The sequence below is a fragment of the Oryza glaberrima genome, chromosome 7 (genome assembly GCF_000147395.1).
Source record: "Oryza glaberrima chromosome 7, OglaRS2, whole genome shotgun sequence".
In the NCBI taxonomy this organism is placed as follows: domain Eukaryota; kingdom Viridiplantae; phylum Streptophyta; class Magnoliopsida; order Poales; family Poaceae; genus Oryza; species Oryza glaberrima.
In genome coordinates this window covers 7,161,262-7,187,580 of record NC_068332.1, presented here as the reverse complement: position 1 = coordinate 7,187,580, position 26,319 = coordinate 7,161,262, and the positions used below count along the sequence as shown (strand labels likewise).

At 38.3% G+C, this 26,319-nt stretch overlaps 1 protein-coding gene across 2 annotated transcripts; it reads right to left on the bottom strand.

Annotated features, from left to right (window-relative positions):
- Window positions 1–4,398: 4,398 nt before the first annotated feature.
- LOC127780817 (cytochrome b5 domain-containing protein RLF) lies at window positions 4,399–8,213 on the bottom strand. 2 transcript variants are annotated; one of them, XM_052307791.1, is made up of 6 exons: window positions 8,056–8,213; window positions 7,757–7,962; window positions 6,485–6,839; window positions 5,242–5,376; window positions 5,049–5,099; window positions 4,399–4,765 (listed from the first exon to the last, which is right to left on the bottom strand). In XM_052307791.1, the coding sequence occupies exons 2-6, from the start codon at window positions 7,793–7,795 to the stop codon at window positions 4,689–4,691; spliced, it is 657 nt and encodes a 218-aa protein (XP_052163751.1). In that variant the 5' UTR covers window positions 7,796–7,962; window positions 8,056–8,213; the 3' UTR covers window positions 4,399–4,688. The 2 variants fall into 2 exon arrangements, with proteins under 2 accessions (XP_052163751.1, XP_052163752.1); XM_052307792.1 differs by having other exon boundaries at window positions 7,757–8,213.
- Between the last annotated feature and the right edge of the window lie 18,106 nt (window positions 8,214–26,319).

Genomic DNA, 26,319 nt, shown 5'->3' with positions numbered 1-26,319 from the left:
AGAATTACATTGTTATCGGTATGAATTATAACTTTATCTTGCGAATTGACCAGAAACAACTGGTACTTGCTGTTGTATATATGGTATATTTAACTGTGCTATTTGACCAAATTCACTGTAAGAAAAATTCGACGATAAATAGAAGGATCTGACCACCGAGTATATTGATTAGAAAGATATTGTACTTTTAATTTAGTATTTTGTTAACTTAGTTCAAATATTTGAAATTTATAAGCACTATGTCCATATATTATAAGCATTTGTACAATGTTACATGTCCCATCAATCACCTCGCAATCAAATTTCTTTGTATTTATGAATTATGGGAATATTGCAGCTTGATATTTATTTTAACCTATGTCCATGATAAAAAAAAATAACATCAACATATGATTAAAATTTTGATATTTATAATATATACTAGAAAAATACTGATGCGTTGCAATATAGGAAACTCTAAATCTACAACATAAACATATCATATTGAATCTTGGAAAACGGTGTCTTATACTAATTGTCTTGTTTAAAAAATGAACAACACTAGATGGTGCAATGTTTTATTAATATAGTAGAGAAAAAAAGTAGTATAAGACTAGAGCCCTGAGAGAGGTTATAATCACAAAGAAAACTAAAAGAAGAAGACAGAAGTTCCAAAAAGAAAGAGAAGAAGACAGAAAAAAAAAACTCAGCTAGCTCAACCATGCGCTGACAACGCTACGCAAGAAACCTAGCATCAAGCTGACTGCCGCTATGTAAGACCCGGTCACCACTAGCCTACAACATAGCCACTCCACTGAATACCGACAAAGTCAAAACACTAAAATGGTGCATGGGCTCCCAATTAACATCCCAAAATTGGATTGCATAGGGAGAACATGAGAGAAGAAAGATCCGCTCGTCCCTTGTACAGACCCATCACCAACATGAAGACATGAGCAATTGCAATCGCCTAAACAACATCAACCTTGCTAGGCAGTTGATCACCAAACATCTTGGGTTGAGGAGGAAGAGAGCGGCAGAGAATAAGATCCACTCTTCCCGCACACATACCCACCCCATCATGACAAACAAAGAGCGCCAGAGCAGTCCAGGACCAACAGTTCAAAGCGGAAAGGCAAAGGGGACCTCCAAAGACGATGCCTCCAAGGAGGTGTAACAACCCGTCAACCAGAACCGTGTAGCCCAGCTCATCTAAGGAGCGGGCTCACTTACATATACCACCCACTTACACTTTCGTCTTCGCTTCATGTAAAACGGTTAATCCGAGAGTGCTATGGTTGGAGGAACAAGCCCTTATATGTTGGTTTCACCCTTGCTAAACTAGCAACGCTGTACTAAAATGCGCACATAGCTTTTATGGACCACACAAGTCACATCCTAATTGACACAGGGTGTCATAGGAGGTTGAGACGCTAGAGTACCACCGCTGCTCAAGGACTCTTGGATAAGATTTTAACATAGAGAAATCCATTGGTGAAGGAAGGAGGGGCACCTCCAAAAGAATCTAGACCCCATGTGATGTTTTGGTGGTTAATGACAATATAATCATGAAAACTAATCTCAGTTGTTAAGTATTAAAAAAAGATTAGGGCTCCGGCGATGGAAGTGTGGACGTTTTGCCTATACCCATAAAAGACAGTCAAGATAAGATCAGCGAGATCATACTACTGCAACTCAAACATCGGTAATGTATTTGAGGAGTTGGGACAAATGTAGTAGAATTAAGTTAAAGACTGCTATAAAGAGGGGTTGAAAACTAGTAGCTTGAAGTTTTTGGGAAATGCTAGAGTTTAGGTGTGGTACATACTAAGTTGTGGCCTCTCAAATCAAGTGGGTAAAAACCTCAGACAGTTGTCAGTGTGCAGGTCTTCCTACAACCATGAACATGTACAAGTTTAATAGTCCAAGTTGTGTCGAACAATCCGAGATAGTACTTGTTCAAGTCGCTAGAGTAACTTGACCGGACAATCCGGTGCAGTGTCGGATTTTCTGGCTAGTTCGTTGTCCAACTGTGGTCATGTGATGGTCGGACAGTGTAAATGAACTAGCCAGATTATCCGATAGATAATCAAGCTGATCTAGCAATTGTTTAACAATCTGACACATTGTCGAACAATTTGGACACATGTTTGTCCGGCTACTACTAGATATTGATTTTGAACGTGGCGTGTTGCTGGATTGCCCGACAGTTTATAGCCCAACGGCTATATGCCTTGTTACTATTGGAAAGTATAAAGGGCCGTCTAGTACCAGATTGTCCGATCCTATGTAACTTCAGCTGGTTTTTGCCAATGGTAGCAAACAGCTAATGAGCTCGATTAAGGCTATAAATACCTCTTGCCTTAGACTACCTAGTGCCTTTTGGAACTCTATTGAGCTAAGCAACCTAAGGGAGGGTCCAAGAGCGCCATTCAGCTATCTGTGATAATTTTCTTCACTCTTTTAGGCCTTGTTCTTAAGGGCTTCAAGTGAAGACTTCTTCCTGTTACTCTTGGCATCTTAGCGTGCCTAGCCAGTGATGTCTCAAGATGATTGTGGGAGACTCGGTGTGATGGTGAAGGTTTCGGGGTTCACCTTCGGGAGTGGAGAAGAACCACAATGATGAGAGCGCCCATGGACTTCATGGCCTTGGGAGGAAGCTATACTCTTGTGTAGATTTCCAATGACGATTAGTAGAGATTGTTGAATATCTGATACCTCGGTTAAAACATGCCAAGTCTTTTGTTTGAACTTTCTTCTCTTTATGTTGAGTTTCTTGTTCCTTTCAATATTTATTTTGCTCTAGAACTGTTAGGAGTTCTAGCTTTAATTTTAAACAATGGGCCACAGTAGTCTTAAACCTAGGCACATTGGTTAGTTTTTATCTTCTGAAATTTAAGTTCAAATTCAGCCAAGTCTCCTAGGAATCCTATTCAACCCCCTCCCCTCTAAGATACCTTCGATCCTACAACCACGACAACACCCCAAGGGGATTCGTGTTGCCTGCAGCGTCACAATTATTGTGTCCTGACTACCATCAGACAAGACTTTCGCCTGGCACCAACCTTCCCTCAACCTTGATGTTGCAGCTCCATCGCCTTCAAAACACCAGCAACATACTGCTAGCACGCAGCCATCCCCATGCCTCTTGCCGTCTTCCCACAAGGGCTCTACCTCCAGTCCATTAGTCATCCTCATCGGATGGATAGCCTTCTCTCGGACCACGTCATGTCCGATCGCCGGTTAGTCCCCACCCATAGCGAGGGCACCAACGTTGTCTCACCACTACACCTGCGTTGCTGTAGGCCACCACACTGTGCCCACCATTATCGTTGAGAACCACCTCAACTAGTCTCCCTTGGTGGAGAGGCCCCAGATCTTGTCGGGAGGATGTCAGATCTGGCCAAGGGGGCGCCAGATCCTATAGCTCCCACCGCTGTCTTGTTATTTGCAGCTCCGCTGCCACCTCCTGTTACCTCGCCGCTACCTTCTGCTGCTATCCTCCTACAACTTCATTATGACAAGGGAAGGGGTAGAATTTAAAGGTTGATAGTGACGAGCAGCAAAAGGGGTGGTTTTGGGAAGGCGGGGTCAGTTGATAAAGGCACCAACATCGAGGAACGACGGATACATGGGAGGTGTAGTCGTGAAGCATAGAGGCTAAGACCGACACGACTGGGGTGTGGTTGAGAGGCACATGAAGATAGAGAGCACTTGATTCTTTAGAGTTTTAGAGTTCCAAAATACTGAGGAAGCAGAGGAGGATGCTAATATTGGTTGGATGGCTGAGATTTAAATATAACAAATGGAGGGGAGATTCTATAAAGATTGTGTTGCTCAAGAGCACCGAGATAGACTGCAGTGTGTATCCTTACGGTACTATAGGCATCACTTTTTGTCTTTTACTCGTGATATACTCAATATAAGCCAACGTGTTGTTTTAGAACTATATCGAAGATCAAAATCATAGTTTTTATTCCATTTTTCTGTTCTTGCGGCCTACTCATATATTTCGTTAATCAAGTTAATTTCAGCAATTATTTCAATTCCTTGCCGTGTTAGGATTCCTAATAGGTAGCTTCCAGCCAAGTTCTGAATTTCGCTGAATATTTTGGGATCGATCGCATCAGATCAGGTCGATCCTAACAGCAGTCCCTAGACCGGCGACGACGGCAACAGCGTGCTTTCCGGCCGGTGGAGAGGTCGCAACTCCGTGCGGAATCTGGATGGCGTCGTTAGGAATATCGCCTGGCGGATGGACGACGATGGTGCGCTTGGGTTTCTCGGATCTGGTCATATGGGATAAATATATGAAGCACATATATCAATATATGCATGAGCCCAAAACGTCTTGTAATGTGAAAGAAACAGAGCACTATGTGTTGGCTGCAAAGAGCCAAAACAGCACCACAGTATCCCTTCATCTAAAACACATGTATCTTCTTGACATTACATTCATATGGATGGAAAAGTTCTTTGTTTTCTTCAGCAATCAATGGTGAAGGAATTTGTACATAACAATGGTGATCAAGTTTCTAACTTTTCTTTTTTTTCTAAAATGTTAAGCAGCATCTATATCTCCTTAGCAATGAAGCAAAACACTTGTTTACATTCCTTAAACTGTCTCCATGTGATGTATACGCATCAGGGACTAGTGTCGCGGACAAGAAAGAGGAAGTGGAGTTCTGGCCTCAGGCTCAATGGAGCATCTACTCATTGGGATCGAGGAATCCAACAAGGCACTTCTCCAGGAGGAATTCAAAATTTACCCATGCATGATATTTGTCTATAGGGGAGTGAAGGAACCATATCAAGAATTATATATTCATGGACAAAACCTCCCTGCAGATATGACAGCTAGCTAGCCTCAAGGTGCACATAAGTTCAACGGTCACAATAAGCACAGAACAGTCGACCTAATATAATGAACAAAGCATGCATGAGTATAGTTAGCATGCAAACATGCATGTCAAAGCATATTTTGATTCTAACTAAAACTCAGTTGAAATTCTACGACAGGCAGCAGGCAACTTTAAAAGTATGTTTGAACAATAATAATAGAAGGATACTGAACAGAGCAGTCGAGTCTTTTCCAGCAGCCTTCATAAGCATATCAACTCCTGCAAATGCCCATAAAAGTACTTGTTACACGTAAAATAGAAGCATATAGCACTCCAAAGTCTGCATAAATTGTGAAGGTGAACAGCAGCTACGAAAAGAACTGAAACAAGTATTCCACATCAGGTTAAAACTTATGGTTACCTCCCGGATGAAATTTCATGTACGGAGCAATGTTGTACACACGACCTTTCAAAACAGTCCAAATACTATCTCCTGTTTTATGCTGTTTAACTTCTTCTAGAGAAATCAACCTTCGGTTTGACTGCCCCTTTAGCCCTATAAAAATGCCACACCAAATGAAAGGAAATCGGTATTATTTCACCAGCAAACATCAATTCATTACAAGTAACACACAGTTAAAAAAGGAGTAAAATTAAAATATTAACAACAGTGGACGCATATGCTTCAGTCAAGCATAAACAGGTTCATGAATTACAGCTGATAGACAGGCGCAAGACACACCAACATATTTTCCCCCTTTGCAGTTATATTCAAAAAAGGTGGATAGCTCACGGGCGATGCTCCAGTCACAAATAATAAAATTGCATTTACATTTTCAGATTTCAACATCTGTAGATAATCATTTATGCTTTAAATTAGGAAAACATCAGTCTACACCATTGGTACTTGGCACTGCTTTTTGCATTCTTTGTTCAATGCCGCTGGAATCACAAACTTCTTCAGATTTTGCCACTGTTCACGCGCTCTTCCCCTAAATGCTGAAATTGTGCATCCCCCACCTGTATTTCCTTTTCTCACCTTTGCATACCAAATCTAAAATGCAATCCAGTGACTAATGACTAAAGGATCTCACAAGCAGGAATCCTGTATCTTAAATAATGTACGAATCCTAATGGTATAGAAAAAAAATCACTATGGATTATCTGAGGATGAAATACATAATATTTTTGTTCATACCACAATTAATTAAATGACATTTTGTCTTATGAATAGCTAGAAGTTCATACCAATTCTTAGGTCCATGAGGTATTAGCTAGAAACAAATTACCCAAAAAATATACCCCCCCCCCCCTCTTCTTTTCTGACCTCATCAATTTTGATAATGCCACATGAAAAAAGAAAGCTGATATAGTAGAAAATGTAGTTCATGACCTTTTGAAGACATTTAACATGGTGCATACTAGTCTGCAAACTCATTCATTTGACCTCACCTATCCAACAATGAAACCAAAAATTGTGTGTACTCTTAAGCTTGTGTTTTTCCTATGGTAACTATGACCATATTAAGATATCCTGAGTTGTCATGATTATAGTGCCTCAGACAGTAACAATACATTAACTAAGAAAGTTTTCAAATGTACACTAGCCATCCAGTAATAATCATACATACAGAGATGAAGAAACAGTAGCAGCTACAATTTACCTGCAAGATCAGGATGTGTACGGGTCAGCTTAAGCCAATCCATTTGGCTATAGCCCTTCTCGAAAGGAACTTTTGCACGCGCTGCAGGTTTCTTTGAAGATTTTGGTTGAGATGATAAATTTGACTGTGTATTCTCTCTGCTAAGAACTGACTCTTTTCCATTAGAGTCTTCGAGTGATACACGATTGATGCTACTAGATATAGAATTAGATGTTTGATCTTTAATTGAATTGTTTGTCTGCATGTTGCCTTCGATCTTCTTAGTCTTTAAGTTATCTGCACCAGCATCACCAGGTGTACTTGCCACAGGGATAGCTTTAGGGAACTCCAGACCACCATCTCCCTCAAAATCGATCTAGAAAACAAAATTGAATATAGAATTTGTTACATCTACACAACAAAAACATAAGTAGAATAACATCAGCAAGTTACCATATCAAGTCACTGAAGATTTGTTTCAATTGTTTGTAAAAGAATATGGTCATTATATAATCAACATAGGAAGTTTAAATTTAGACCATTTGGACAGTAAGTATCCATGAAAATTTAATAAATCCGGTAGATTCAAGACGGCAAACAATCTAGATATATGTCCCTTGTACTCATGATTCCAGATTTAAAATGTAAGTACCATGAAGAAAAGCAGGTAAAATGGGAGTAGCAAATAATTCATGAAAATGGAGCTATATACACAAGTGGGTACCCTGTGCTTACCTAGTTAGCTTAAGCTCACTACATCAGCATAGCTTTTTTTTTATGAAATAGGAAATTCTAAAGCTCATGTATATCAACAACAAAAGGTGGATTTCTTGGTACAGCAGCAACAAGGACAAACTATATGAGATTTGTATACAGCGGAGATGAATCTTTCTTTCCTCTTCCATTCAGTCTCCCTGATTTCTTATGTTACATCTTACCCTTTTTCCTTTTCCTCATATCTATTTTTTTCACTTGTTTGTACCATCCCATGTTAGTCAGATACTACCTATTTGTTTATATTAGTGCCAAAAATGAAGATAATGTTAGTGGAATATATCCCTAACATATTGCTTCTTCCAAGTATTTGTGGTGGTAGAACTTTGTACAAGAAAATATCTCCAGAACCAAGATTGCGCTTAAAAGCAGGTGATTAAATCAGTCAAAGAAGATCGGCAGATTTATTACACAATTGACAGAAATACATAAGTCAAAAAAAAATATATGACTGATCGATTGTAGAAATAACAAGTAGCTGAACATAGAAGCAATAGGGAGGCAAGTTATAAATAAAACCTTGCAAAAGGTGAAGTCAGACGACTCTTCATCCGCCATCGCGAATCCGCCCAAAGCTGTAAAGAGCAACACTAGCTCTAGCTCTGAAACTATGCAGGAATCAAATAGCCCAAGTACCAGCAGCAGGGGCGGATCGGGGAACAAACAAACTGTTACTTGTATTAAGGTTAAGGCTCTGAAATTAAAAAGAAGAGCCTCTTCCAGATCTAGAAGAGAAGCTAGGGTTAACGAAGAACGCAAGCAATATCAAGTGTCCCGATAGGAGAGAGATGAATCAGAAAGAGGATGTGGATGCTCACGAGGATCCCCTCCCCTGCTCTGCTCGCCAGATGGAGATCGCCGCCCCTCCCTCCCTTGTTCTGTTCAGCCGCGACTCGTCGGCGGCGCAAGGAGCGGAGGAGACGAAGAGACGGGAGATTTTCTTTCTTTACGCCGCTAAGGAAGGGACATATTCTACTCGAGAATATTTTGACCTGTTTAGATGCGACTAAATTTTAAGTTTTAAGTAACTGTCACATACATGAATTATAAATATTAAACATAGACTATTAATAAAACACATCTATAATTTTAGACTAATTCGCGAGACGAATCTATTGAGCCTAATTAATCCATAATTAGCCTTTGTGATGCTACCATAAACATTCTCTAATTATAGATTAATTAGGCTTAAAAAAATTGTCTCGCAAAATAAGCTTTCATTATATAATTAGTTTTGTAGGTAGTCTATATTTAATACTCTAAATTAGTATCTAAATACATAGACTAAAGTTAAGTCCCTGGATCCAAACACCACCTTAACTATTTGTCACACTTACTATTAGTAATTAAGAATTTATCACTAGATCCACGTGTACCATATATCTTAAAAGTGATAAAAAAAAGTTAATACGAGTACTCTCACCTTTATCTCAATATTTTTACTACTTTAAAGCTAGCTATTTCTTTATAATGACTAATGACTAGTTGCCCACATATAAAAAATTAACAAACTCGGTTAGCGATTATGTCAATAATAAACCCTTAAGGATGTGTTCTTTCCTTCGAGTTCCTAACCCCTCCCCTGGTTTTCCGCGCGCACGCTTTTCAAACTGTTAAATGGTGCGTTTTTTTTAAAAAGTTTATATACGAAAGTTGTTTAAAAAAATTAAATTAATCCATTTTTAAAAAAAATAGCTAATACTTAATTAATCATGCAATTATGTGTGCTCCGTTTTGCGTGCTACGCAGCCTAACTGTCACTCCACGCACCGCTACCACCACCTAGGGATGAAACTGGTTCGGATAGTTTCCGTCCGTCCAGACCAATTTTCAGATTCGGAAAAATTCGGTCGGAACTATCCGGAATTTCTCGGATTTATAAATGAATTCGGATTTTTTTTCTCGGATACGAAAACGAACAGTAAGTGTGATATCCGACGGAATCGTAAATCGGTCGGAAACTATCTGGGATTTTTCATGAGATATCCGGAGATATTTTTCAGCAAAAAAAACAAAAAAAACAAAAAAATCCCGAAACCCTAGCCGGCCGCCGCGTGGCCGCCGCCAGATCCGCGCCGCTGCGGCCGCCTGCTGCCAGCCGCCACGGGGCCGAGCGCCGAACACCTCCTAGGGCAGCGGATCCGGCCCCTCTCGAGGGCGGCGCCGCTGGATCCGCCGCCCTCGCCGCCTGCCGCTGCCGCCCATCCGAAGCCGTCGCCGCCCACCGAAGCTGTCACCGCAGCCGCTCCCTAGGTCGCGGCAGTCGAGCCCGCCGCCGCCCGCCCCGCCCTGCACCCTGTGGATGAGAGGAAGTGAGAGAGAGAGAGAGTAGAAAGTGTGTGCGAGAGAGAGGAGAGGAAGAGTCAAAGAGAAGATAAGGTTAAGGTGAAAAAAATGGTGGATTTTTTTTTCAATGTAAAAATCGATTTTTTTTTTACATGTGGCTCTTTAAAACGAATTTAAAGGCACTAAATAAACTCATATGAAAAAAGTTGTCAAATACAAAGTTGTATAACTTATTGAGATCTATCATTTTTATTTTGGTCATTTCTCCATCCGAATTTGATTAAACTATATATAATTTGAATTTAAAATATAAGAAATTCAAATAATTTTCCGGGTAGTAAATGATTTCAAATGAAAAAAATGTCAATAACAAAGTTGTATAACGCATCAACATCTACAACTTTTTTTTCGGTCATTTTTCTATATGACTTTGTTTGAACCGTTTGAATTTGAATTTCAAAATATAACAACTTCAAACAATATTTTGAAATACTAAATGATTTTAACTGAAAAAGTCATCAACAACAAAGTTGTATAACTCATCAAGATCTATAACTTTTATTTTAGTTGTTTCTTCATCCGACAAAGTGATAGTAACATTGTTCACAAAATTTACATCTATCTCATTCGGTTCTATAAACTATAAGAGAGAGAAGTAAACTTTGTGAACAATGTTACTATTACTTTATCGGATGAAGAAATAACCAAAATAAAAGTTGTATGTCTTGATGAGCTCTACAACTGATATGTTCATGACTTTTTCAGCTGAAATTAATTACAGCTTCAAAATATTATTTGAAGTTTAGAAATTCAAATTTTTAATTGATAAAACAAAGTCACAAGAGAAAAATGGCCAAAATAATAGCAGATAAGAACACAATAACATGATAGAGCATGATTTTAGAAACATTTAGGGAAAAGAATCATCCAATTTGGAGTTCATATGAGTGAGATAAATTAGTTTCAAATTTTATTTTTGCATACGGATTCTTAAGTCACCCATATGGAAAATTGATTTTTCCATGCGGGTCCTTAACTGGTTCACATACAAACAAATGAAAAAATTCAATTCTGAAAAATAACCACTCAAATTTTTAAAAACTTTCAATTGAAATGTTCAACCCAAAATTTAAAATATTCAACAAATTTTCAAAAATTTCAATGTGCCTGTGAAAATTTCAGTGATACACATTAATTTATTTATTTCATGATAACATAAATTTGTATGGAAAGTAAACATAACATTTTCAATCTCCCCCTTGCCCTTATAAATAGAGATAAAATTTGAAAATACTGACGTTTTGTGTTTGAAAACTAATGGCTACATCTCTTCCTCCTCGTTTTAAGATGCTTATTTTGAGGGGTCTTGATACTTTGATAATTATTCGTTACCGTATTCGTTTCGATTCGTATTCGCTCCGTGTCTGTATTCGATAATATTCGATTCCGTTTTCGTATCCGGGTTTCTGATTCCGATTTCGATTCTGAGAAAAAAAATATGAAAACGAATATGATAGAGCTAGTTTCCGACCGTACTCGATCCGTTTACATCCCTACCACCACCTCCACCGCTCTTTCTCCATAAGCCACCATCGTTCCTCCTCTCCGCCTCTGCATGCGCAATCGCACCCTCTAGTTATCCTCCATGAGCCACTTTTTTTTTTCTCCTCCTCTCTCGTCATGCACACTATCGTTATGGTCGCGTTTGAGGCCGGTGGTGACTATCAGGTATTAGTTCTTTTATATCTGTCACTGGTTGAATGTGTAAACGGTTGGATCTGTTACCGTTGAATGTATAAAATGCAGTTTTGTATAGCTTGGATCCAGCATCATATTGCTCCAAGTGAAGCAAATCTTTACAAGCCAATTTTGCATAGTCCTTGTGCTAGTGAAATCGGCAAGCTGACAGTAGCCCCATCCAAACAAAAGCCACATGATTGATGTTGTTTTCCTCAATGAAGTTCTTTGCTTTGTCAAGCAGTCCAGATCGTCTATAGAGACAAAAAAAAATGGAAACTTTTTTAGAGATAATATTATTTTAATAAAATATTGCAAAAATAGAAGTTGATTGGCTAAAACCATTCCATAGGTACTTGTCAAACTCATGTTGACCTGCGGTTGATCGACAAGGTTGTTAGTCCACTTAAAAAAAATAAAAAGTACATGGAAGAGAGGTGGACTATTGAACTGGGGATGTTCGATAGGTCCTGCATGCTACAGTGGCGCATAGTAGCGCAAAGTGATTTTTCTATTTTATGTTTTTATCCCTTGTCGAACTATAGTTGTTCAATATGTACCCTTGTCGAACATTGGTTATTCGATAGGGTGTTATACTTGCAATTTTAGTCTGACAACCTCTATTTTTGTGATTCCCTATTAAAAAAGTATTATTTCTAAAAAGACAACTGCAGTGCTCAATATTACGTATTCCTCTTGCATCTGCTTACAGTAAAGTTGTTCTTCACTCACCAATCCAACATGGCTACAGGCAGATATAACACTGATCGATAGGATGTTAGAGTTACATCAAGTGGAGTTGCAGGATCACTTTTCAACATTTTTTATATGATTTTTTTGTTGCTTCGTGGGAATGTATTTTATTTTTTCATTTTCCAATTTGATAGAGGTGTGTTGATTTTGTGTCTACCTAGTTATTAATGGTGTCCATGAGTGGGTAAGTTTGTGATTCTTTTTTGTGTGTGTGTGTTGAGTAATATATATTTGGAGGGGACCCTAAGTTTGAGAAACACGGTACAATTGCAAGCGCTCACAATGCGCACGCACTCAACTCTTTCAGCACCTCCGAAAGACTGAGTCAGCATAGTTTGAGATTGACGAAGTCACCATGGGTGACTCGCTGCCGACGGGTTTGTCGCCTACCATTGAAAGAATGATTAGATGTAAATGCACACACCCGTGTCAAGTCTAGAACTTACCCAGGTGGGTTAGTTCCACCACTAGGAACATTACTAGCTGACCTACGCTCACTTCATATAATAACTGATATATTAATACAATACTCAAAAACATGTGTTGTCGGATAGTGCTGATAGGTTTTCGCCCCGGAGGCAGAAACTGCATTATGTATTCACTGATTCACTGAGTGTGGGCACAGCTTCGCTCTCTATAAACAAAGTTGTTTTCCAACTGAAAGGGTCAATTAAGCCTAGAGAGGGGGGGTGAATAGGCTAATTTAAAACATAAGTAAATGCGGAAGCAGGAATTTTTGGAACTTCCGAAAATGATTTTTGGAACTTCCAAAAAATCTCAGAGCAGTCGAAAACAAAGGTAAATTCTAGATCTAGATGCCTACCATAGGATAATCAAAATACAAACAACAACTAGACCTATAGCGACACAACAAGCAAAGCTAGAGGAGATGGAGGAAGAAATATCACCGGAGATGTAGCACACGAAGTTGTTCCCGGAGTTCAAATCCTTGAGGGGATTCTACTCTCCGTTGAGGAGCTCACAAAGAGCAGGGTCTTTGCTAACCCTTTCCTCAAAAGGTTACACAAAGCACTCCTCCTTCCATTAAGGGTATCTCTTTCATTGCGGAGGCGAGATCCGGCCTTCACAAACTTCTCCCGGCCAATCACAAGTAGATCGGTGGCTCGGGAGCGACACCTAGCCGGAACTCCTCTAGGAGTCCTCAACCTCCAAGAGTAAAAGATGATGCAAAGAACTCCCAGAGATGATGCAAGTGCTTACAAATCTTCACGAAGACCACAAGAAGCACCCACACAAACTCGAATCCACACTCTCTCACACACCAAATTGGAATCAAACTCAAGTGGGGAGGGGAAACAAGAAAGCAAGGCTTAAATGACTAGAGAGAGAAGCAAGCCAAGGACACAAGAATATCCAATGTCACCAACAACCCACTCAAAAGGAGAGAGGGGGTATTTATAACTACAGCTCCAGATCTGCCCGTTGGAGCACAATAATTGCGATTTTCGGAACTTCCGAAAATCATTATCGGAACTTCCGAAAATTTCCAGAACAGAAAAACACAAAGTCAATGCCAATTTTTGGAACTTCTGAAAAACATTTTCGGATATATCCAAAAATATCCAGAACCAAAAATGCCTTCTGGAGATTTTTGGAACTTCCAAAAAACACTATCGGAAACATCCGAAATTTTCCAGAAGCATATTTGACTCGCAGACATTTTCAGAAATTCCAAAAAACAGTTTCGGACATTTCCGAAAAAATACCGAACCGTTTTTGCCTTCACAGTCATTTTCGAAACTTTCGAAAATCTTTTTCGGAAACTTCCGAAAATTTCCAGAAGCGAAAAATTGGTTCTGTGTATTTTCGGAACTTCCGAAAATTTCCAGAACACACAAGCAAGGAGAAATGCTTCCAAAAAGTTGATTTTGAGCACACACATCATTCCTTATATGTCAATGCATCATCCCCCTTAATAGTACGGCTTGCAAAGAAAGTAAAATACACAATATACCATTTGCTCATTGCCGTAACTCATCATGACGCCGCTTTCAATGGGGTATGCATCACTCTACAACTCATTGAGGACATAACAACCTTCACACTTGCTTAAATAAAATGTTATTCCTCTCTAATCGCATTGTAATCAATCATTAAAATCATTAGGGGCCTAGATGCACATTCACCGACAAGGACACAAATAGCCCCCTTTTTTGTATTTCGGAATGTTGGTCTCCATAGTATGCTATGCTTACCGATCATGTGACTCCAACATTTGCAGCTGGGGGAACACCATTTTGATATTTTTCTAGTTAATAATGGTTATTTGTACATTAGATGGGGAAACAAGCTAATTTTTTATTTAAATACCAAATTAGTTTTGTCTTGTTCTGAACTCATGATCCATTCTGTTAACTTGGAAGTTGGAAGTGATATACTATTGTTGTCATCTACTAACATAGTTTTGTATGCAATTATTACCTGGTTTTGTTAGTTTATCAGCAATTAGTTTTGTAAGCAAAATAATAAATTAGTTTTGTTAGCCATAAGTTAAATAACTGCAACATGAGGACCTAAGCATCTAAAATATGTTGGTTTTGTTTGTAAACTGAGAAATTATTTCTGTCAGCCATTAGTTAAATAACTGCAGTATGAGGACCTGAGCATCTAATATATGTTAGTTTTGTTTGCAAAGTAAGATATTAGTTTTGTCAGCCATTAATTATTAGATGATTACAGCATGAGGGCCTAATCATCTAAAATATGTTAGTTTTGTTTGCAAAGTAAGATATTAGTTTTGTCAGCCATTAGTTAGATGACTGCAGCATGAGGGCAATCATCTAAAATATATTAGTTTTGTTTGCAGAGTATAGTTTTGTTAGCCATTAGTTAGATAACGACAACATGAGGACCTGCATTGACCATGTAAGTTTTGTCAGCATGTATATATGAGTTTTTAATTGCAAATATCGCCATGTAGTTTCATCAACTATTAACATTGTTAGCATGAGAAATTAAGCAGCACGTCATCCATGGACTTTTTTTTATCAGGTTAGTTAGTGATTTGTCTATTATTTACTGCGAATTAGTAGTCTTGTTTTGCAAATTCACTGCATGTTTGATGTTGGGGAAATCTGAACTTGGGGCTAGTGATGTTGGGGGGAATCTGAAAGATTGGTACCTCATTTTGCTGTGGAATATGAAGAAATTGGGCATACTAGCTTTACGGCATTTTTTACTTGACAAGGTGATATTTCAGCAATAAAATTACAACGATTGACTGATTCTTTTTGTGATACTAGTAATCATACACGTGCAATACACGTTATTCACAATATATATTACGTGCAATTATATTCAGATGCACATTACAAAAAATTTAAGACTATGTTTCCCAAGACTGTATTTACGCGATACTTATATTAGAAAATGACCTTTTTTTTTACAACTACACTGACCATTTGCATAAAATGGTAGGACAAAGTCCAGATTGTTTCATGTAGTACAATTGTTGGATTTGAAATAGTAGTAGCTAATTTATACAGATGTTGTTTGCAAGGTGACATTGTAACAGTATAACTATAAGCAGTAATGTACAAAAGACAGACACATCAACAGGAAGCCAATTTATGTCATTTCAGCTCATTTATTATAGTATATATTACTCGATTCATGTTGGAAATCATATTAGCTGATCCAACTCCATGTTCAGGTCAATAATACATGTACCCGGTGTTAACTAACTGGCAATCATCACAGGTTGTTTCTACAGCAGTGGATCAAAGTTCTTTACATGAAAAATCATGCAAGTAAATAATGTTCTGAAAACATACCTTCAAATCCTTTATCATACCTTAAGTCCTCAACATCCCACAGTACAATTTTTTTTTCACAGAACAGGCCATTGCATTACCTGGCTTTTAAAGAAAGCCCAAACTGAAACAGAGTCTTACACAAACGAAGAACAAACTGAAAGATAAATCTACACAAGGAAAAGTAAAAAGTTCTACTGCTGGAAACTCCAGCTTCCATCCAGCACCATCTTTTCATCTTAGCATCAACCAAAGGACAAAACCATATCTATCCAAAATATAAGCACCAAGTATCTGAACCACCACAGCTTCCAAACCCCTGGGCAGAAAACCAGAGGTCACAATTGAAAGCTCTAGCTTTCAAACAATTTGTCATAAATCATCAGGAAGAACATTCACAGATCTCAATTGATGTGGTATGCCTATCAGAGCTGCATGCATTTTGTCTTGCAACACTGACTCATTATGGAATAGAAGTGTGCCTTCTTGATCAACTCCTCTTATCTCTTGCTTCGACAAATCGACCATGTTGTAGATAAAATATCTTTCTAGTAGCTATTTTATTTTCTAAAATAGATATTCCTTCACTAACTACTGCATCAACTATGATACTAAATTTTCATCGCTTTATACCATGCTTGAACCCAAAACCTGCACATTACATTTGTCAGATGATGACAATATTACTTCAATTAGATGACAATATATCACTATAAACAGGTTAACATAATACTTATTTATCCCATGGGAAAAACATAGAAAGAAAGATGTGGAAGATGAGAATCACCTTGGGTTTTGCATAATCATGTTCAGTTCAGTCGTGCCTGTTGCTGTTTGAGGGGCATCAGGAGCAGGTGAGGTCATGGCGTGCTAGGATATCTTTGTGACCTGATACCGTGTACGAATAAGATATTTGCCCATCCCTTTCACAACTCCGTATGCGAATAAGATATTTGCCCATCACTTTCACAACTCCGTATGTCATGTAAAATCAGGCGTGCAACTAATCTTATAGAAATTACTCATCACTGGGTGTGCTCATCCTGTATAAGAGCATCCATTGTTTTATAGAGAAATTAAGAAAGTAGAGGAGCAGGAACTGCTGTTACCAATTTATTTGCCTGCGCTCTGTCCCTACCGTTGTTGATCTCATGATCTGCAATTCTACACACAGGAGAAATTAGAGATTAAACTTGCTAATACTTAGCCAATATAATTCCAAGCTTATAAGCAATCACCCAATAGGTCAATAACGGGATGTTACCTTGCTTCGTCATGGCGATGATGACTGGGATGAGGTGCGGCGGCACCGTTCTTAGGGTCAGGTGGGAAGAAGGAAGCGCCGTCGAGGCCATCCTCGCGGGAAGGGACTGGTCTTCGTTCCCGGCGGATTTCCGTCGTGCCGCCTCAAACCCCACCGTCAGGCGGATCTCTGGCGAGGCTGCATGCAGTGGTGGTGAAGGAGATGGTCAGCGAGATCGAGAGGAGGAGACTGAGCGATTTTGTGGATGGCAAAATCGTGTGTAGCCTGAGCGATTTTGTGGAGGGCGAGATCAAGGGGAGGAGGAAGCTATTGGCGGTGGGATGAGGGGAAACAACGATGCGGTGACAGAGGGAGTAGGGCGAGGGATTTGCTGCGGTAGGTTAGCGCTTGGAGGAATTTACGGCGGCGGGGACGGGGATTCGGCGCGTCCCCAGGTCGGCCGATTTTTTCGGTGATTTCACCGTACGATTGCAGGGAGCCAACTCCTCCTTTTTATATTAGTATAGATATGTTCAAATAGTTGTTGAACTTTTAGGATGTGTAAAGCCAAGTTAAAGTATTCAACATAGAACTTTTTTTACTTGAATTAAGTTTCAAAGTGATTTCTTGCTTTTCATAACAGTGATTGAGTACATCAATTTCCCGATAAATAGTTATCTAACTTTGTTCAAGTGTGTGTTCAGATATGGTTTCTCACCTGGGATAAAATAGTGAATGAGTACATGCATGAACTCCCCACACTCTAAAATGACTGATATAGGAAAACAAAAAGGCACACATTGAAGCACATGTACTAACTTTGATAATTATTAAATCTTTTTAAAATCATTTTGTTCTGGGGAAGGTGTTAAGCAGTACAGTACAGTTTTTTTGTCCCTATTTTTTCTTGCATTCTGGCATACTGCAATGCACATTCACTGATCCTATCAATGCAAAATGCTTTGCTATTATAAATCCTGGTCTCTAACTGATTCACACATGACATGTTGGTATCTACTAAACATGGCTTCGGTGAGCTAGCTTTAACATGTCATGGAGCTTAATTAATTGACTTCTTGTTGAGCAGAACCATGGAGAGGGATGATCAAGAGGTTCAAGAATGCAAGTGGTGAACATGCCAATGGATGTGACAATGGGAGAGGTAGTTTTGTTTCTGTTTCTGAACGTCATTCTCTATTTTCAGTAGCTTGTTTATTTATAAGCTACTGAGAGTGCCTGTAGAGTTTAACCATTTTATCTGGAACAAAGCTGATATGCTTATTCTACATTCAACTTCTATTATCTTTGTGTCTCTGTTTCTTAGTTGTGTTAGTTAGTGTTATCGCTGCAGTAAGCAGTTTTAGCTACAGAAACAGTAGGAAATTTTACCAAGTACGTAGAGGTTTGTTTTGGCTTTCAACTTTTCGTGCACCTAATGTGAATCTGAAATGTGGATGTGAGAGAAGCATTGTTCGGGATTTTTTTTTCTCATCTACTTTTGCATCTACAATACAAATATGCAGAACCCCATGTTCCACTACTTTTTTGCATCTACATTGCAAATGTTTGATGTTTGCTAATCACCTTCTAAAATCATACAATATTAAAGATTATACATTAATTAATAAACACCATATCCATTAAAATAATAATACCCAATTAAATACAGCCTAAGAAACATATTAGATGTCAGAAATATTCACTTATCTTGCTTGCTAACTCTCCCACCTATCCTCTCTCTTTATTCCCTCTTCCCACGCTACTTACTAACGCCATTCCCTTGACTGTCACTTTCGCCACAGACAATAATCACATATAAAAGCGCTTCCTAACGTTAAGTTAATCAATCATCAGATGACCTCCAATAATGTCATGCCCCTTTCTCACGTTCAGATAATTTTATGCCATTTTTAAAATCATTGTCTCAAAAAATAATATATTTAATTAAAACCAGTGCGCATACCCGTCAAGTTCGACTTCAACACGTACAATAAACAACTCAACCACATACTGGTAGCAATTGCTCATCCACCTCAAATCAAAGAAGGCACTCGTGAAATAATAAAAACCACCAAGCACCAGCAAATAATTAGGATGTATGGTCGCGTTGATAACTGAATTGTATAAAAAGAGAGAATAAAAAAAACTAACATTTGACTTTAAGGATGTTTCCAACATTTCCCAAAATTTATTTTCCTTATTTAATAAGAAACTATTATACTGATAGATGTAATGTTCATAAGCAGACTTCTAATTTTAAAAATACCTTCCAAAAAAACCTTTGTACAGTAAGTTGCAATTAGAACCATAAAATCACGGCATCCTATAACATAATTTCCTAAATGCAAAACAAAAATACAACTAATCATACAATAAATAAGGAATTAAAATTTTCTATATTTTAGGACGGATTCAGAACTGCACAAATTAGTTTATACTCTGACCAACATGGCCATCAATGCACTCACCAGTCCTATGCATCGAAATCACGCAGCATATGCTTTTTTTTTTAAAAAAAAAGATTCGATTCCTTATCCTTATCCGTTACCTTCTCCTTCTCCATATCCACATAAATCTTACTCCCTCCGTCCCAAAAAGACCGAATTTTTCGGTTTTCGTGTCCAACGTTTGACCGTCCGTTTTGTATGAAACTTTTTTATGATTAGCATTTTTATTATTATTAGATGATAAAACATGAATAATACTTTATGCATGACTTATCTTTTTAATTTTTTCATAAATTTTTCAAATAAGACGAACGGTTAAACGTTAGACACGGAAACCCAGGAATTGAGTTTTTTTTTTTTTGACAGAGGGAGTATCTGCTCCTCTCATCTCTTCCACCAACAGCAACGCCCGCAACCTCACCTCTTCCCATCTCTTCCACCAACAGCAACGCCCGCAACCTCACCTCTTCCCATTCGTCTCCACCGCATCCGAAATCTCTTCTCCGAAAAGTCTCTTTCGCCAGCCATCGCACTCCAAAAAAATAGTGAGTTATTCCTCCAACCCCTACCTCCAACGCTACTTCAGCTACCGCGGCAAGCCATCCTTCTCATCTGCTTAAAATCACAACACCCGTAACACCATCACCAAAATCAACACTGAACACTGATTAATCGCTTCTTTAAGCATCTCTCCAATCCCTCCCTTCGCTTTCCCACTCACAGATCTACCCTTGCCGAACCAAGCCCATAAATCATTACTCCATCTCACAGCCTCTTATCTTAACGCTAATATAATTTATCGTTCTTCTTTTTACCCTTTTCTATTATTACCTTTCAACTTACAGATAAGTGACAAATCATATTTTTTATGTCGCAGGATGTAAAAAAATCGTCTATTGCAAGATCTTGGAGTTATTGCACGCAAGTCATCTTTTACTAGGTAATCTAACCATAGATCCATGTTTTTAGATGCAATCTAATATAATTATCTCCTGCGCAAATACAATGACAACTGTTACCCACAATGATAAAAAATGCAAAAAAAAAATGCAGTTATACATAGCGCAGCTAAACATTACATGGATATCTTATTAACTTAGATATTAAAAAATGAAACCAAAATAAAAAAATACCCTTACTTTAAAAATAAAAGCACTTTTTATATCGTTTATATCGAAGGATAAATTAACTGAGACATACTAACTTTTCTTATCAAATCAATTGTAAACTTTATTGTTTATGCTATATGAAGTCCTTTCTTTCAACTTTTTGCGCTTCTCATAATATACAAACTATATAAATTATCACCTGCCCACTACTGCTCATGTAATTTACTTATTATACATAAACTACAATTAATCTATTGCACCATTTCCCAGTTGTCCATAGAGAAGCTAGCTTGTTACAGATTAATTCATACCTTTAAAAACAAACTACTTTTTACTCATATTCCAACTGTTATTTATTTTCGCCCCCGACCTCTTTAAATCTATCTCTACATTGTTTTACCTATAACAACAATGGCATAACATGGTAAACACAGATTCGCATAAAATCCATCCTAAACATACATGGAAATTCATTTGGGCCATCATTTATCTATGTTTACTATGGTTACTTTTTAATAATACAAACATATATCCATTAATTAGTTTATTAGCCACTTTTATGATTATTTACAGTACATAATTATGTTCACTCTGCCTTGACCACTCTTGGTTTTTGCTAAATTTCCAAGTTTTATTCGAATTATATGTATCTCTAACACATTTGACGTGTCATTTTTATCATGACATAATCCTTCCACAGCATCTCAAACACTATACATTCAACGTATCAAAAAACTCAAACAAAATCGATCGTCTCACGCAACATTTCTTACTTATTTAACTATATTGTGATTTTTCATTTTCGTATCTCACTATATACATCCCTCCTAAGTTGCATCCAATATTTTCAATTCAGCACTCAACTTACAACATTGTATTTAATCCAATACTAAGTATTTCAGCTTATTTTATCGACTACTTTTGCCAACTAAACCAACATCCAATTCTTTAAAATAAAAGATAAACACTTCATAATTAAACTGAAAAGTATCATCCAAGCACGCCATGAATTCTTTCTTATTACTCTCTATATATTACACACCTCACTAGAACCATACAATTTGAAGTTACAATCATGCATTCACCAACATTCTCCATGGTCAAAATTAAGACAGCAAGTCAAGACTATCTGGTGAGCTTAACAAGAAATATTTTATATGTCTTGTACAGTATGCTGACTTTACAAGTGCTAATACAAATTTTCAATTATACAGCCTATCCCAGTTGCAGTTACAAAAGCATCTAGGCTTAAGCATGGACGAACTCTCAAGTTAATGACTGCACATGGCTTGAAGATCCGCGTCAAAGTAGCAGAAGCACGTGATAAGCTATACATGACAATAGGATGGAAGGAATTCATACAAGAAACTGGCTTAAAGATGGGAGAATCTAGATCTGTTGTTTTCAGGACCTTATCAAAATCAAGACTCAATGTGATCATATTTAACAAAGAAGGATATAGTAGATGTCCAATTCCAGATAAAGCGGCCAAGGCACTGATCAATAACCAATCATCTTCTGCACCAAGCTTTTCAACCAAATCAACCGCGCCTCGTCATCCATCTTCTACCAACGTTGAAGGTATTAACTTCACTTTTAGTCACTATATTTTCAGCTTTATCTAACTTTCTTGCTATGATTTGCCTTCCAAGTAGAGTCCACAAAACTAAATCGCACAAAAACCAACACATCCAACTCAGGTTCAAGCACCATATTGGATCAACTTCTACAGGTCCAAATACTTTACATATTAATTTCAATGAAATTCATCAATATTTTTTTCTTCTATAGTGAGAAAAATGCTTATCCACTTTTTTTCCCGCAGCCAACACAAAACGCATTGTCAAAGATATGTGCTGCTATAACAAACGGATGAAGCTATCAAGTGAAGTAAAGAACTACGTTAGAGATATTGCACAATTCCTAGACTACTCAAGCAAATTCTACATTGTTACTATAAAAAACATTCATGAAGTAAGACAGGGTGGTAAGATCTTTCACTTGCTATCAATCTACTCTCTTGAAAAATAAATACGTGACATGCAATTTTTATGACAGTACTTCACAAAATAATTTTCAAAGAAATATATTCAGCCACTAGCACAGCGCAAGACAACACAAATTCAAGTACAAATTACAAGAAACACATCAACCACCATGCTTCTTCACAAGTCAACAGATGGACGCTACAACCTAAAGGCAGGATATGGTCAGATTTCGCACAAAATAATTTTCAAAGAAATATATTCAGCCACTAGCACAGCGTAAGACAACACAAATTCAAGTACAAATTACAAGAAACACATCAACCACCATGCTTCTTCACAAGTCAACAGATGGACGCTAAAACCTAAAGGCATGATATGGTCAGATTTTGCAGCAGCCAACAAGATACAAGTGAGAAGAATCTGCATTTTTCACTTCCACAAGACGAATCAGTTGCAGGCAACAGTACATCTCCTGTGAATGCAATGTTCATGCCCTGCACCAGCAACATACTTCTACTGTTATGAAGCGCATAAACATCCATCTTTCTACCATCATGAGACCTACTCTAAGACTAGCACCGCTATGCTGATTACTTAGAACCTTTATATCCTTGTTATGCACAGTTTGTTTCACTGTAAATATTGCGCTCAAGGTATCATCTCTACCTACTACAGTAATGCAATGCTTAGGAAAAAACCTTTCCTAATGCTATATTATGTTTCTAATCCTTACACCGATGAACTGTCATCACCCTCCATATAAACTACTCTGTTATATTATGTTTCTAATCCTTTTGTTACCTTCGTCAACTTTCACTATGCTATTCTATTATATTAAGTTGTGCATAAGGTTACCCTTACACCGGTCATTTTCACTACCCTTACACCGATGAACAGTTCATCACCCTCCATATAAACTACTCTGTTATATTATGTTTCTAATCCTTTTATTACCTTCGTCAACTTTCCTAATGATATTCTAAGTCACTTTATTTTCATAATATTTACTGCACTGATTGAACCAGTAATGCCATAGGATTGCAATTCTATACTCAGCAACCAAGCTCTCTCCAAGCGGCGCGCCAGGGCACGCCTAGATATCTAGTGAAAGATAATGCACCAGCTAATACTCTGATACAACCTTATACACAGAGATATCAATCTAAGTAAATATATATAATGCAAACTAAATATATTTAAATAAGGTGATACATATGTATAAGGGGCAAATATAATATGTAAAACATGACTAAGCTAAGCAAAACATGTTAAAACTACTGTATCAGATAAGATCGGCTGAAACTCTAATTCTACCCTTATCGGCAATCAAGAAACATGCTAGAGCTCATGGTTCTAAGCACGACTTAATAGGTCAAACTCAATTGATGCATCATAAATTATGAAGAGAAACATGGTATCTAAACAATCAAGCTTTGACCAATTTTCAGGGTAGTAGATACCTTAGTCGACAAAACAATTTAGCCGATATTGGCAAAACCATAGAAAAGTTCCAGCCGATACAAGTAAATCGAAATATCAACTTATATTAACTACGATATCTGATAATCAGTGATTATGTTAAGAACATTAACATATCTAAAATGACATAATAACCTCGATAATGCAAACCATTGTGACAAGTGTTACCTCCCATCGGGAGATTGAAACCGATGTCCTAATTCAAAGTAAGAACTCGTCAAAAGTAGAAAAGTAAAAAAGGGTGGCGATGCACTGAGAGTGTATTGAACGATCGTTTTTGTTCTACATGATTCTAGGAATATATTTATACCCGTAGTACAAACTTGTCCATACTGGACACGACTAAAACTTTCCTAAGTTATAAAACATATGAACAAGTCCTCGTGGTGGACTCTTGCCAAAAACACCTGAAGACATAAATATTTCTGTCAGGGTTATGGATACCACATACCTAATAGTAATTGACTAAATCTCGGCAGGATCCACCACATACCATGTCTTATACGGAAACTGACCTCGAGGGAGTTCCGGATAAGGAAAGACAACCAGAGTTCTACATGGAAACGACAAGGACTACTCGGATTGTATCCATATTGGTTTCCCTAGTTCTACTTGGACAAGGAGACACCTATGGGTATAAATATAAGGCCCCTAGGAGGAGAGGGGGGAACCACCATGGAAGACACCCATGACAATCAACATACACCCACCAGAAGCCACAACATACAAGCCAACATACGCCAAGACACGCCGCCGGATATCGACATCAGAGATACGCCTGGATCGATCATATCCAGTACCTTCAGAGGCCGGTCATAGGGATCTAGCACTGTCTCTGATCTCGCCTGGCTCGAGCTCGACGAGCTCGAGGAGGAAGGCTACCCTGTTGTCGACTACGAGTCAAACCTTCAGACCGACATGTCGACAACAGTTAGATAGGCTACCCCACATATTGACTGGTGTGATTATGGTGAATAAAAGCAACTCCGGCTCCGACCAACAGGATGTAGGGTTATTACCTGACAGCTCAGGGGCCCGAACCTGTATAAAAATCCCTGTCTCCATCTCTTTTACCTCAGTCTCGCATATATCCTAGCACCAACGATCCCCATACTGTCCAAATACCGTAGTCGAGACATCAAACGTCGACAAAGGCGTGCCAGGTAGGGGGATTTTGGTGCTTCAGGATTTCGACGAGATGGGTTCAAAAGATGGATTCTCCAACAACAAGCTACTCGACGACTTCGGCTATGGAGATCTAATCCGACCGGAGTATGTCTTCCGATGAGATCGGAACCATCATCATCATCAACAATTCAATCTACTTCATCAATCGGAGTATCTGCTCTGACCGTAGAGGCGACGTCACAAATCAATCCGGCATCGAGCAGGAGGATACGGAGCAAGCATCGACAGGCATCCTGACGAGTTCAAATCGAAGACGGCACCTCCTCTAAATCCAACATTAAAAACACACGTACCATGTCTGGCTAGTTCGGATACGTGTACAACAGTAAGATGGAGGGGAGATCAACGTGCCATGTCCGGCTAGAAGCCAAGACTGATGCTACTCGTATACATGCGCTTGATTAAGGAGTTGATTAGTGGCTTTGATTAGTCACATAACCATTCAAGGACATCTATAATTTATTATGTTTACCTAGAGCATATTTTTTATACAATATCTATTGTGCGGATGTTTCCGACGTTAAACCAACTACGGTCTAACGCTGGGGGCTCGCTCTGTTTTCTTCTGTATAAATCATGCTTGTTCACGGTTTACATAATGCCTGATATTTGCATCTGCTTGTTGTATCCTGATAATACTAGAAGATCCATGCAGTTTTTTGAGTACATACTCGATATTATCTGCTATATATCTTGCCTTCTAGAAAATATTTTTCAGGAACAATTGAGCATTCGAGTAGGTTATGGTCGAGTACACTCCATTATCGAGAACATTTTCGACAAATGTGGAGTTATCGCATCCAACCTACCAACAAAGACCGACGACCTATCTCATAGCACCGGCCATGGCTGGACTACTCGAGAAAATTTTGTTAACAGATAATTCCTCGCGAACGTCGTCGGCCTGATCACCCGACATGATTGCGAACGGACATCCGGATATGCTATAAGTTGGGTACGTGAGTCATGCTGGCCACATGAGATACACTTGCAATAAACCAACTCTAGCACTTCCATTGGTGTTCGAGAGATAATTCTGCTCGCACACTGGTTCTCGCACTAGTACGTAGCAATCTCTC

Bases quoted from the DNA above. Each gene is read 5' to 3' on its own strand.
- LOC127780817 (XM_052307792.1), bottom strand. From the start codon at position 7,795: ATGGCGGATGAAGAGTCGTCTGACTTCACCTTTTGCAAG. The intron at 5,377-6,484 runs GTAAATTGTAGC...GCATTTTTATAG, and splicing joins TACACATCCTGATCTTGCAG to GGCTAAAGGGGCAGTCAAAC. The intron at 5,100-5,241 runs GTAACCATAAGT...GGGCATTTGCAG, and splicing joins CATGAAATTTCATCCGGGAG to GAGTTGATATGCTTATGAAG.